The sequence below is a fragment of the Schistocerca piceifrons genome, chromosome 1, assembly GCF_021461385.2.
Source record: "Schistocerca piceifrons isolate TAMUIC-IGC-003096 chromosome 1, iqSchPice1.1, whole genome shotgun sequence".
NCBI classification, from domain to species: domain Eukaryota; kingdom Metazoa; phylum Arthropoda; class Insecta; order Orthoptera; family Acrididae; genus Schistocerca; species Schistocerca piceifrons.
In genome coordinates, this window is record NC_060138.1 from 927467562 (window position 1) to 927481754 (window position 14193).

Genomic DNA, 14193 nt, shown 5'->3' on the forward strand with positions numbered 1-14193 from the left:
CGGATACTGAATGTTCTGGAAGAACTTGAAATCTTAAGAAGTCGATATTCTCATTCTCTCGATACATTTAACGAACGAACCGACCTGTGTCTTGAAAATATTTTAGTTAATTATTACATTATCCGGGCAGATTAAGGTGTCCGTATAACGTAATATTTTTCCTTGCTTTCGTTAAATGTACACGTTTTACTCTCTCTTAACGTCGTGATGGTCCTGTCTCCTTTCTGCCGTTACCTCCCGCTTTCCACTTTCAAAAATTCACCAATCTCATGTATGTTTCGTACCAAGCTTGCGACGTTTGTGGCTTCAGTTCTCACAGCTAGTATTTACTACTACATAGTTTTTCTGTTTGTGTTCCCGGTCGCGCTGCACGGAGGAACGTCTGTTAAGGAATTTTTGTAAGTAATTCCTGGCAATATGTGATTTCTCTCTCCCCCCCCCCCCAACCCCTTACATGTTACTTTATTTTGGTAACTTTTGGTGCCCACTCGTGATTCTGTTTCCTTTGCAGATTGTTTTAGGTACCTTTTACTTGTTTGACACGAAACCTTTGGATCCATGACAACATTGGGATGAGGATGACCTCAGTTGATAAAGTGATTTTATTTCTAAGTAACATTCTGTTCTCTCTCTCCTATGTGGCCGTAATTTTGAAATTTTAGCCGCATAGTTTTTTATCTGATACTTCAGACTTGAGGTCCCCTTCTTTTAGCGTGTAACAGAATTTTTTAGTATTGCAGTTTGCACCAGATGAAGGAACTGTATCTGTTCCAAAACCTGTCGTGTACCCGATAAAAGATTGTGGATTAAGCAACTGTCCTGAGGTTTCTTCATTTTTCAAAATGGTTTTGTGCAGTTGCGGCTGCCCCATAGGAAGAGCTCTTAATTGCAAAAAAGAAAATTACCTCAAACCCACGTATTCGATGCGTAATGCGTAAAGGGAGATTGCATAAAGAACTTGGACTACGACTGTTTCGGTCGTTCGATTAGCGGTGAAATATAGCTTTTACGTATACGCTACGTAGACAATACATAACAGGCTCATATTAAGATAATGTAAATAAAGTATGTTGCTAATGTATATACTATTCAGCTACACACATTGCCTTCTCATAGATATATGTATCTGGAAATTCGGCGCATAGATTAGAGCGTTTTGTAGTTGTGTTACTAAACTGTTGTATTAATTAACAAGAAACCGAATGTGGTTCTCTCGTGCTCTGCACATGAGGCAGCGATGTTTCCTCAGCTGTTAGTACTCAAAATCATTGTCTTTTCTTCTGAAACCTTATTCTACGTCATTATATCATGATACCTTACAGACCTAAGAGATTTTATGGTTTATATCCTCTGTCTTGTAGTCTTATCGATATTCTAAAATCAGCAGTTCGATCTAGTGACAACCAAGGTCGAAATTCCCACCATATATGTTCAAGGACCAGCCATACAGTGCCATGAATTTAAACTCTTGTTTCATCGTACCCTTCATATTAAAGTCTAAAGAGATACAGCATAATTACGTATGTAACATATTGTGTTCTTTGAATCGTCCTTATAAGGAAGTTGTGATTCGACAAATGAGCATACACTGAACAGTCGTCTACAAATTATGCGAGTACTGATATAATTATATCAAAGCCCAACGTACGTTCTCTTGGTGTATTTTATTTAATGTCTCTGCACGGGTAGTCAAGCGTTTTTCAACGTATGTTACTGATACTTATCGTTTTTGGCAGAAAAAAAAGATAAACCAGAAGGCCTTGCATGTCACAAATATGGGCAATAATGTTTCTATGGAGGTAATTCTTTAAATCTTTATGTCAGCAAAAAATCAACATATGTCTTTGTATTACCTCTTTGTTTCGGCTCTGCAGTGATGAGCACATAACCTTGCTTCATTATCTCCAACTGTATTCAGAAACCAATCAGTTCAGTATAACGTTTTGTACATCACTAAGCAATTCTAGTCGTACTGTAATGTACAGTAAATGTGTCGGTTACGTTCTTAATGTTCTATATTGACTGAGCAGACATGTAGCATAAGGAATACGCCCACACGATCAAAATCATGGGTTATCTTGTCTGAAAGTCATATCCACGTATATTTTTCTCAAATAGTCATTATCTCTGACAAATTCACGTTAAAAATAGAAATTGAAAGATGGTATAGAAAGCAGTATTCTAATCAATTACAAACACCAAAAAAAGTTTTGCATCACCCCCGTTCCCAGAACTCCTGAAGATAGACGTTGACAGTAGATACTGTATCACAGACACAGTCCCTTTGGTTGTTCAGAGCTGTCACTAAACCAGCCCAAAGATGTAAACAAACATGCATGAGCAGCGCCTATTAGACGGAGAGGGTCCGACAGCCGATCAGTTCCAGTCATTCCAGGAGGTACACGGCTCGTGTTGTCTATAGTTCACCATGCCTAGACGGTCAATACCGCGGTTCGATCGTGTCCGCATTGTTACTTTGGGCCAGGAATGGCTCTCAACAAGGGAAGTGTCCAGGCGTCTCGGAGTGAACCGAAGCGATGTTGTTCGGACAGGGAGGAGATACAGAGAGATAGGAACTGTCGATGACATGTCTCGCTCAGGCCGCCCAAGGGCTACTACTGCAGTGGATGACCGTTACCTACGGATTGTGTCTAGGAGGAACCCTGACAGCAATGCCACCCTGTTGAATAATGCTCTTCGTGCAGCCACAGGACGTCGTGTTACGGCTCAGACTGTGCGCAATAGGTTGCATGATCGCAACTTCACTCCCGACGTCCATGGTGAGGTCCTTCTTTGCAACCACGACACCATGCATCGCGGTATAGAAGGGCCCAACAACATGCCGAATGGACCGCTCACGATTGGCATCACGTCCTCTTCACCGATGAGTGTCGCATATGCCTTCATCCAGACAATCGTCGGAAACATATTTAGAGGCAACCCGTTCAGTCTGAACGCCTTAGACACACTGTACAGCGAGTGCAGCAAGGTGGAGGTTCCCTGCTGTTTTTGGGTGTAATTGTTTGGGGCCGACGTACGCCTCTGGCGGTCATGGAAGGCGCCGTAACGGCTGTACAATACGTGAATGCCAACCTCTGACTGATAGTGCAACCATATCGGCAGCATACTGGCGAGGCATTCGTCTTCATAGACGACAATTCACGCCCCCATCGTGCACATCTTGCGAATGACTTCCTTCAGGATAACGACATCGCTCGACTAGAGTGGCCAGCACGTTCTCCAGACAGTAAACCTATCGAATATGCCTGGTGTAGATTGAAAAGGGCTGTTTATGGGCGACGTGACCCACCAACCACTCTGAGGGATCTACGCCGAATCGCCGTTGAGGAGTGGGATAATCTGATCCAACAGTGCCTTGATGAACTTGTGGATAGTATGCCACGACGAATACAGGCATACATCAATGCGAGAGGACGTGCTACTGGGTACCGGTGTGCACAGCAATCTGGACCACCATCTCTGGAGGTCTGGCTGTATGGTGGTACAACATGCAATGTGTGGTTTTCATGAGCAATAAAAAGTTCGGAAATGATGTTTATTTTGATCTCTATTCCAGTTTTCTGTACATGTTCCGGAACTCTCGGAACCGGGGTGATGCAAAACTTTTTTCGATGTGTGTGACTCTCTAGCAATGGCTGCAGACCTGGCTATCGGGAGACTTGGAGCGTCTGGAGAAAACTTTAAACAGGCTAGCTGATAGAGTTGGGTTATCCAAGCAAACTCTTCTGAAGTAGGAGTTAATGTGGTAAAGAAACAACTATCTGTGTGCCTGTGACGATAAGGAAACCGCACCGCATCTCTTAACCTACTGTTGTGCAATGATTGTCGCTCCTACATCACATATAATAAACTCCACTCTTCTCATCCAAAGACTACACAAAAACCAACGAACATAATTTCAAGCACTATCACTGAGCCCGATAGAAACAAAAAGCTTTCAAGTAAACTGTTTAGCTTGTGCTTAGCTTAAAAAAATGTACAGGAAGTGATTCAAGGGGGTGTAAGATTGATTTGGCGGTTTGAAGCCTTAAGTACTTACCGTTTTTTGAAGCTCATCGATTGGCTGGTCTGCACCACCTGGGATGTAGTTACTGACTGCCTCCTCTATTTTCGTTCCAATACCATCGAAGTCGTCACGGAACACAAATGCAGTTATACCGATTGCAACTTCGATCAGTACGATGATTATTACGAGAGCCGTGTACTGAAACATAACATGGTCCACACGTCAGCAGTATATAGATTATAAGCTACTCAATACTACACAGATTATGTTAAAATAAATTTGAGTGCACGCTCTCTTCTCTCTAGCTTGTCTTTCAACCAAGTGTTACAAGTAAAATGGAGGTTGTTTGGAGCTGGTTACAAGACGCGCAAATCGTGATGAATGGCGTATCAGGTATTCTTGATAGAATTAGGTTCCACAAAAGCACGGCCATCTCCGTGGACAGTTCCTTGAATCGTTCTGGTACACTAGGGAGCGTCGTGTTGGTGCGTTGACGTAACGAAGATACCTGTCGCTACTAGCGTTTTGTAGACGAACGAACGGTTGCACGTAGTAAGACAACTGATTCAGTGTAGCTTTCTGCCACAGAAAATACATTCTCCACCTGCCTGAATGGTGCCCTGCTCGCAAGGAGAATGCGTCAGAATATGGTTACTGACGTAGCTGTATCGTGCCATAGGCATGTACCAAAGTGTACCATGTCTCATCAGCCAAGGCGACCTTTTACCGTGCTTCTCACGCCCAATGATAGTGATCCTGCTCAAATACGAATTTCTGTGCCCTGTGACTTATGGTGAGCAACGGTACACGTGGGTCAGTGGCAGCTGTATCCCGCAGTCTGAGTCTGGATGGAGATTTGTTGTACAGTTCTGAACTGGCAAGTACCTGACTGCTCTGTGCTGTCTTCCTGCTGTCTACCAGAGCCGAGATGCCCACGGCGCAGGTTTGACTCGGCAGACAGGGGAAGCCCAGTGCCTGCTCGACGTGGAGGATGGAGTGCCACGAGCACGATTAAATGCGTCGACAACACTGTGCCGTGCTTGTGTGGAACCTAATCCTTTCGAGCATATCTGGTACGCCATTCATCAGTGCCCGTTCTGCGTCCGACGGTCAGTGCAGCATCTCATGGCGTCCCAAACACGTGACAAACCCAACTATTTCATTCATGTTGTTGACAGGAGTGCTACGCCAGCTGTCCCTAGTTGAATTGCTCACAAGAGTAGATTTGGAATCGTTAACTTTCTGCTCCACTTTAAATGTCCTCATACCACTTACTTCCTTATTAGCTGGTTTCTGAAAAATTTCCTTCCCGTCTGTGTACAACGGATCTTACAATACGCTTGATACGTTATATTTTCTCTACATAACGGCGTAATACGTTTTAAAGATTTACAGACCTAATAAGCAAGACTGTCATTGTGCCTCACAATATATAACAATAAGCAAGTTATTTAAAATCCTAGCTGATTAAGGAGAATCTGAAATGAAAATAAAATAATAATTCATACCATTACGATTTAAACCGCAGCTTGTGTACGATCTGGTCATCAGACTATAGCAAATTGAGCTCTAAGATACGAAATGATAGCACCATCCGAGCAGTTCATTTTTCAGTGAATTCGTTCAGTTTACAGATATTCGCCCGTACCAGAAGTACACTCCTGGAAATGGAAAAAAGAACACATTGACACCGGTGTGTCAGACCCACCATACTTGCTCCGGACACTGCGAGAGGGCTGTACAAGCAATGATCACACGCACGGCACAGCGGACACACTAGGAACCGCGGTGTTGGCCGTCGAATGGCGCTAGCTGCGCAGCATTTGTGCACCGCCGCCGTCAGTGTCAGCCAGTTTGCCGTGGCATACGGAGCTCCATCGCAGTCTTTAACACTGGTAGCATGCCGCGACAGCGTGGACGTGAACCGTATGTGCAGTTGACGGACTTTGAGCGAGGACGTATAGTGGGCATGCGGGAGGCCGGGTGGACGTACCGCCGAATTGCTCAACACGTGGGGCGTGAGGTCTCCACAGTACATCGATGTTGTCGCCAGTGGTCGGCGGAAGGTGCACGTGCCCGTCGACCTGGGACCGGACCGCAGCGACGCACGGATGCACGCCAAGACCGTAGGATCCTACGCAGTGCCGTAGGGGACCGCACCGCCACTTCCCAGTAAATTAGGGACACTGTTGCTCCTGGGGTATCGGCGAGGACCATTCGCAACCGTCTCCATGAAGCTGGGCTACGGTCCCGCACACCGTTAGGCCGTCTTCCGCTCACGCCCCAACATCGTGCAGCCCACCTCCAGTGGTGTCGCGACAGGCGTGAATGGAGGGACGAATGGAGACGTGTCGTCTTCAGCGATGAGAGTCGCTTCTGCCTTGGTGCCAATGATGGTCGTATGCGTGTTTGGCGCCGTGCAGGTGAGCGCCACAATCAGGACTGCATACGACCGAGGCACACAGGGCCAACATCCGGCATCATGGTGTGGGGAGCGATCTCCTACACTGGCCGTACACCACTGGTGATCGTCGAGGGGACACTGAATAGTGCACGGTACATCCAAACCGTCATCGAACCCATCGTTCTACCATTCCTAGACCGGCAAGGGAACTTGCTGTTCCAACAGGACAATGCACGTCCGCATGTACCCCGTGCCACCCAATGTGCTCTAGAAGGTGTAAGTCAACTACCCTGGCCAGCAAGATCTCCGGATCTGTCCCCCATTGAGCATGTTTGGGACTGGATGAAGCGTCGTCTCACGCGGTCTGCACGTCCAGCACGAACGCTGGTCCAACTGAGGCGCCAGGTGGAAATGGCATGGCAAGCCGTTCCACAGGACTACATCCAGCATCTCTACGATCGTCTCCATGGGAGAATAGCAGCCTGCATTGCTGCGAAAGGTGGATATACACTGTACTAGTGCCGACATTGTGCATGCTCTGTTGCCTGTGTCTATGTGCCTGTGGTTCTGTGATGTATCTGACCCCAGGAATGTGTCAATAAAGTTTCCCCTTCCTGGGACCATGAATTCACGGTGTTCTTATTTCAATTTCCAGGAGTGTAGATGACGGTTCGTAACTGAAGTTAATTGATACAATATGTGTTCGAATTTCATTTTTATTTCCACTGAAGACTTAAAGGTCAGAGAATCTGAGATATGTATTCTTTTCAGTACATTTACCTTCTACAATAAATCCAATAATTTTAAAAGCTTACAAGTCTGATTGTTAGGACAGCTTTTGTTACATTTGTCTCTAGACTTCGTTCCATTTAATACATTAATTCGTCCGTAGCAAATCATCAAAGCCAGAAAGTCCAAACACCCGAAGTCCTCCACAAAGCATATCAATAGTTACTGCTAGCTAGGTATTATTGATTATTTCCGATTTCTTTATTTGACGCTATGTATATGAGATTGGCTGAGTAAATATGGGTTGGAACTCTTTGTACTTTCGCTGTATGGGATCTATCTTCATTTTAAGGTCTATTTGGTCACTGATGGTAGGGAAGTATACTAGCATAGTCCTGTTAGTGTAACGAGTCAGTAAAGGAACATTTATGTTTAAGTTATTGTTTTTCGCAGAATTAAACGGTCTTGTGATAATTGATTACTTACTGTTTTCATCATACAGCTATTCTCCTTGATGGCACCACAGCAGCCGAAAAAGCTGACTATCAGGACAATTGCTCCCAGCGTCGTGAGGACTATGGCGGGGACATTGAACTTTCCGTCGACAAAGTATGTTGCCTCTCCAAACTGGATCACCGATATGATTCCGGGAACCAGAAGCGCAATTCCACAGAGCTGCAAGTAGAGATATTCAACACATAAGACATATAATATAACATTTTACTAAGCTACATTTATAAAAGATGGACCGTGCTACGAACAAATAGTGCAGCAGATGTTTTCTGTTCAGTTTCAGAATCTTTTACCAACATTGCGATCGGCTGGCACGACGTTGTGTATAACATAGTGCAAACAGCGAGTGAAGATACAAAGGAAGACTGCGCAAAGACAACTCTATGACACCTCTATCTGAGTAGTGAAAAGGGTACTGTGCAATCTGAAAAGTGTGACGATCGAGTCATAAGACTCTCGCCGTTTCCGTATTAATCATTGCGTGGCTGTTTCAATACAATGAATTTAATGTCTGCGATAATTATTAGAATCCAGCAACATACTCGTTTATATTTTTGGTCCAGCACCCACCATCATATGTGTCTAGGAGGGTACAGAAAGTACTGCACTAGTAGTCTATCATTAGCTATCCTTCGGATACAAATCGCCTTCAGGCAGTGGAAGAACGACAGATCTATCTAGGAGACGTATTCGTAATTTTACCCTCGTCGTTTCACGATATACGCTCTCCAGTCACATTAATGTGACCACCTGTCAAAAGATTGAATAACCACCTTTCGTAGCACGGACCACTGCGAGGCGTGCTGGAAGAGAGTCATTGCGATTCTGGAAGGTACCGACAGGGACGTGGAGCCACGTCTATTCCAGTGCAGTGGACAGCTGTCCTAGGTTTCTCGGTTGAGGATCCAAGGCGCGAACAGCCCGTTCAAGGTGGTTCCACAAAATACGGAGAGTTCCGTTGCCAAGGAAGTACGGTAAACTCACACTGGCGCTTTTAGAATCACGAACGTACTCTGCGAGCAGTGTAACACGTGGTGTTGGTCTGATGGTAATTGCCATCGTGCAGAGGAGAAGCAGACTGCATGTCGAGATGGACATGCTTACTCGTGTTGATCCACTGTGCCTTGCAGAATGAAGAGATCACCCTCGGAATGCCACAAGAAGATTCCTCAGTCCATAACGCTACCATCCCAGGCCTGGACCCTTCCTTCGATTGTTGTAGGCTTGTTTGTTTTCAGATGTTTCGCTGAAGAGACCCATACGCAGCAACGTCTGCTGAACGGTTATTGAGGAGCCACTGTTCGTACCCCCTTGGTTCATCTGGGTAGTCAGTTGCTCAACAGTTGCACTTCTGTTCACCTGTACGCATCTCTACAGCCGTCACTCACCCCTGACATCTACATCCTGTGGAGTACCACAATTGCCTTTGCGCCGGTTTTGAATGGCGGCGTTCTTCCACATACGGTGTACTTTAACCACAACAGCACACGAACCGTTTGTAAAAGTCTTTCATGAAATGCTTCCACGGTTGGCCCCAAGACAATAACCATGCCCATTTGAACGTCAGATAAATCACACAGTTTCCACACCACAACAACTGCACTGTTTCTGTGTCCCCCCACCCTCCCTCCTATACATTTTCGACATCTTCCACTGCTGATGCTGCCACCTGTTGTCTGTGACTGATTATTGCTCGCTGACCTCGAACATAGGCGATGGTCATATTAATGTTACTGGACCGTGTATGTGTGGTATGTAAGAATATATTCCTAGGTCACACTCTGAATGTCGGTTCTTAGAAGATTTAAGAATTTTTTGTGATAACTGTCATAGTCTTGTTCTGACCAACAAATCCACAATGAATTCCAAGGCCCTTCCTTGAATCTATTCTGTCGTACTGGTCATAATGGCAACGTAGGAGCAACACACAATTTCCAAGTTATTTAACGAAGCTCATTCCCATGATTTTCTGCTTAAATGTCAGTTTAAGGCACAAGAGGAATAAGCACACAGTACACTGAATTGTATATGCTAAAATAACATACAGTTTATGTTGTTATATTTTTATGTTTGTGAAAATATTTCTGCATGATTGTCAACAATTTTTGGTCCCTTGATACGTTAAGCCCCTGTCACACGGAGCTAGATTCAGTGCAAGATTGCTATATGGCGTGCTTGACTGCCAGATAGCATGTGAGTGTGATGGCTACCTCACACGCTGAACCTCTCATCATGGTGTATAATTTGACGCAGAAACTCGCAGGCTGGCATGACTCCGTGAATGGTAAGGAGCGCAAGCCAGCCGAACGGCAGTCTTTCTCAAAAGACTGTAAAGAAACTAAGCAGTAAAAAATTTTGATCCTCACACACCTCATAGTTATTGTGGTATTTGAGGATTAAGTAAACTAATGCGAGAGTTTCGCAGTTTGCATTGAGAAATTGTATTTGGTGCATGTAAGGTAAAAGATTGTTGTGTATGAAATGTAGCTAACATATAGAATTATTCTTCAAACCTGTAATGGTATTGCTGTCTATCGCCAGTCTTGAGAAAATAGTCTGTATGTAAAGAACTTCATCCTGAACTTGTCCGCTATCGACAAAGCCTGAATGAAATATTCACGAAATTCCTTGTATCTCATAAACGGTTTCAGATCTTGAAATAAGATTTTGGAAAACGACAGTACGCAAAGAGGAGAGTATTCCATCATAGGTTAATGTGCAAAACTTCTATATTTATCGCGATATTCAAGCTACTACTGATGTTTTCAGTGAGATAATGTAATATTTAAGTGCCATCGATAGTTGGTGCAACGAGAATTTCCGTTGGTTTGAAATGTTATAAGTGAAGAAAGTGCAGTTTATATTCACACCAAGAATGGACATTTTCATAAACTGTTAACTCGTCTTTCCATCATGCTTTTCATGACAGGTCTTTCACTTTCTGTCGCAATGTCAACTGTATTAGATTGTTAGTGAGACGAGTGTTTGTAAACTCTGGTGCGTTTTCACGAAAGATGTGGATTTTAAGGTGGCAAAAAGGGAACTTACATATTACGAAAAGCTCGTCACTGATAATGTTCCTCTGGAGAAAAATAAAGGGAATGAGAAGCCTGGCGAAAATAAATCGCTGCTTCTGTTGAAATTTTAACGGCGTAATTTTTAATAATGGTTTATGAGAACTGAAAGTGCCTGAAGAATTTTACTTCTGAGAAATACGAAAACATTTAAATTTGCAGAATCCTGTCGACTACCCATTAAGGTGTAAACAAATTACCAATGCATTGATGTTTATTAGGTAATTGAGGTATACGAATAAAATCCTTTTGTCATTTTCAATTCACATACAATTCACTTTCTACAGATTGCTCATACATATCAATATCCTTCCAAGTTTAAAGGATACTTAAATATGTTAACTACATTTCATATGCAGCAGCATATGACCTAACATCCACCAAACGCAATTTCATAGCGACCTCTATTTCTCACTGCAGACTTTAAAAATTTCTTGCAGCGGTTTGCCAAATATCGAAATACCACTATAACCATGACCATTAACGAAATGATAGGAAATTATCATGAATTTGACGAATGAAACTATAAGATGTGCGAGAATCAAATTTTTTACGTGTAGTTTCTTCACAATCGTTTGAAAAAGATTGTAGATCGGCCAGCTGGTATGTGGCACTCTGTTTTGTCTGAGAGTTCCCACACTGTCTGCTGTGACATCAGACGCCAAACGGGATCCCTGACTGGCCAGTGCAGGCAGTATTCAGCGAACCTCACAAGGAAAGTGGTAAGGGAGCTACCACAGGCAACATTCTCAGCTCCCTTCAGAGCAGCCAGTTGGCAGACGACAGAGACCCCAAGTGAACTGCCACTCGAGCTGCCAAGTAAGCTTCTAGCAAATCTTACTGCATGTGAGACAGGGTTTACAACAGCATTCCAATCAGTGTGGCGAAGGCAGAGATCTTGTCCAAGAATCCATAATGCCATTCGCCACAGCTGGGACTTTGATACGAAACGCAACTCTATCGAATGTTAGTCCAGTGTCTTTGTGCCACCCCTCTAGTTCCTGTCCATACAAAAGAGAACGTATGTCATATCACTCTAATGCACCGTTGTTTCTCATAGTTGATAATTACTGGTGACTTCCCTCGATTGTGAATTTTTACCGTGTGTTCCTCCAACAATGTTTATCTTATGATGTTCTTAGTTGTTGGTGTATATCTGTCTGTATCACATAGTCATCGCTATTAGATTACCAGTTAAACGCAATGAAGCTGATGAATGATTGCCTCATGATAAAACTATCTAAATCGTAACCTTCTGAAGAAACGAAATCATTGTATCAGTCGATGCATGAAACCTTTTTTGTATGTTCGCTTATAGAGAGTACCGATCACATAAACTCCTGCAGAAAGTAGTGCAACTGCTCCTGGAAATGACCACATTTCACTGAAACTAGCAAAGCTTTGAAAATGTGTTTGCGTTTCATAACTAAATATGTAGATTTCTTAGACCTTGACTTAGTGTGCAATCGTTTTCATATCATTGAGTCATTGGCGAAAAAAAAATGTAATCCATTGGATATTCAACCGTACTGCTTTTGGTCTCAGACGCAGAACAACCATATTTTTGTAAAGAAAAAAGGTTAAAGAGGCGCTTGAAAATGCCCTTAGGCTGTAACAATGTATTAGTGCATAAATAAACAGATATATAGTACTTGAGGGCAGGATGAAGACGAGGCAACTGTGGTCCTGACGTCAAAGAAAATCATCTTAGAAAAGAAAAAGAGACGAATCTGCCTGTGCCTTGTGGAAAAACTTTAGGACAATAGCAGACTACCATCTTTGTTAAATTGCTGATGAGACATCGTTATTTACAGGCTTACACTGTTAGAAAACTGTTCTATCACTGGAAAATCATGTGCAGGGTATCTTCTATTAAGTCTATAGCTTATAGAAGCTGACTGTAATCGTCGCTAGCAATTAGTGAGTAAACGTGAAATGTAGTATTCTGCTGTTACAGAATCGGTTATTCTTTACTGCAGTCATCTACATAAACTCCACAAATCTTTCACCCTCTGTGTCAATAGCCTGCAAAGACACTACTGCTTCATTGTTCGCGTTAGGTGTGTTTGGCCGATAGTGTTGGACGAACACAGAGTCTATATTCGCTGTCCTAACAAACTGATAAGCCGACTGCTGAATCAAGAAAACGGACAGCTCTGACTGCTACTATCACAAAAATATCTACGATTACGAATAATTGTGAAGTGGAGATACATAGTCAGTTCCGAATTAAGGAACTGGTTGAAAAAAATTCGCATATACGTATGGAATCTCTACGATAATGAAATCCTGCTGAACAGCTATAAAGAGGAGTAACTCGGTTTCTACAGCCATACCAGTATGGTACACAAATATGACATGGCTGTGGTTTCAAAAGTGACTTACATAATTTATAGCGGGCCGAAGTTGCCGTGCGGTTAAAGGCGCTGCAGTCTGGAACCGCAAGACCGCTACGGTCGCAGGTTCGAATCCTGCCTCGGGCATGGATGTTTGTGATGTCCTTAGGTTAGTTAGGTTTAACTAGTTCTAGGTTCTAGGGGACTAATGACCTCAGCAGTTGAGTCCCATAGTGCTCAGAGCTATTTGAACCTGAACCATAATTTATACAACCGGTCTCCTCAGAGGGTCTGAACTATATACTCTGCCCTAGACAGGTGCTACTCGTGTAGAGGCAGGGCGGGCAGTACGCCAGTAAGTACAGTACTAAAGGAGACCTAAAACATTCACTCGTTTCATGTTATATCCACTTTGATAAGCTAGGAATCTCAATACTACTGCTATAGTTACCCTGTGCCGTGCGATTCATAGTCTTTTGCAGGAGAGACATGCAGACTGAGGTGCAATAAGGCTGCGATGCACAGTTACCAGCAGTAGTACTTACGAAAACAAGGAAGTTGAAGAAGAAGAGGAGGTATTTCACGGTGCTCGCCGCACAATTCATGATGGCGTTTCGTCGTCTGCTTGTGGTGTGACTGGTAGAGTACCTCGGGGCTACTGACAGCTGCCTGTCGGCGCAGTCCTTCTTATCCTGAAAGCAGCACCTGTTAGGTAACGCCCATACTTATCAGACGCTCAGACGTCGCGATAAGCGATCGCCAGTGCGTGAGTCAGCCTGCGGTAATGTGTGGCTTATTCGTGTGATCGCCACATTCTGGGTGTGCGTCGGGAATCGGTGACTCAGTATTCTCGGAATTTCGTCTTCTCAGGACGACTGGAACGAAAGTCAGTTCATGACGCTGCGATGTAACATCTTCCATAGTGACGTCAAACAACATGAAGTCTAGTGGCTATTCAGTCTCTTTCATAATATTTCTGTCTTCTTTATGAAGAGTGTTATCAGAAAAAGTTTACGTACATGATAAAACAGTAAAATAACGGTTCATGAATGCTCCATAGCTGCTTCCGACTTAAAACGTCTTTCTAATAAAAAATGTAACATTTTTCTT

At 43.6% G+C, this 14193-nt stretch overlaps 1 protein-coding gene across 1 annotated transcript; it reads right to left on the reverse strand.

Moving 5' to 3' along the window:
* Window positions 1–3857: 3857 nt before the first annotated feature.
* On the reverse strand, window positions 3858–13722 carry LOC124776552 (leukocyte surface antigen CD53-like). The gene is made up of 4 exons (XM_047251593.1): window positions 13629–13722; window positions 7647–7835; window positions 4061–4225; window positions 3858–3893 (listed from the first exon to the last, which is right to left on the reverse strand). Exons 1-4 carry the CDS (start codon window positions 13686–13688, stop codon window positions 3858–3860), a joined length of 450 nt encoding a protein of 149 aa, XP_047107549.1. The 5' UTR covers window positions 13689–13722.
* Window positions 13723–14193: the final 471 nt, after the last annotated feature.

What these genes read in the sequence shown, in the direction of transcription:
- LOC124776552 (XM_047251593.1), bottom strand. Translation starts at nt 13,688, where the DNA reads ATGAATTGTGCGGCGAGCACCGTGAAATACCTCCTCTTCTTCTTCAAC. An exon ending in TCTTCAACTTCCTTGTTTTC is followed by an intron (nt 7,836 to 13,628) that starts GTAAGTACTACT and finishes CTCTACTTGCAG; the next exon opens with CTCTGTGGAATTGCGCTTCT. An exon ending in TCGATGAGCTTCAAAAAACG is followed by an intron (nt 3,894 to 4,060) that starts GTAAGTACTTAA and finishes GTTTTTGTGTAG; the next exon opens with TCTTTGGATGAGAAGAGTGG.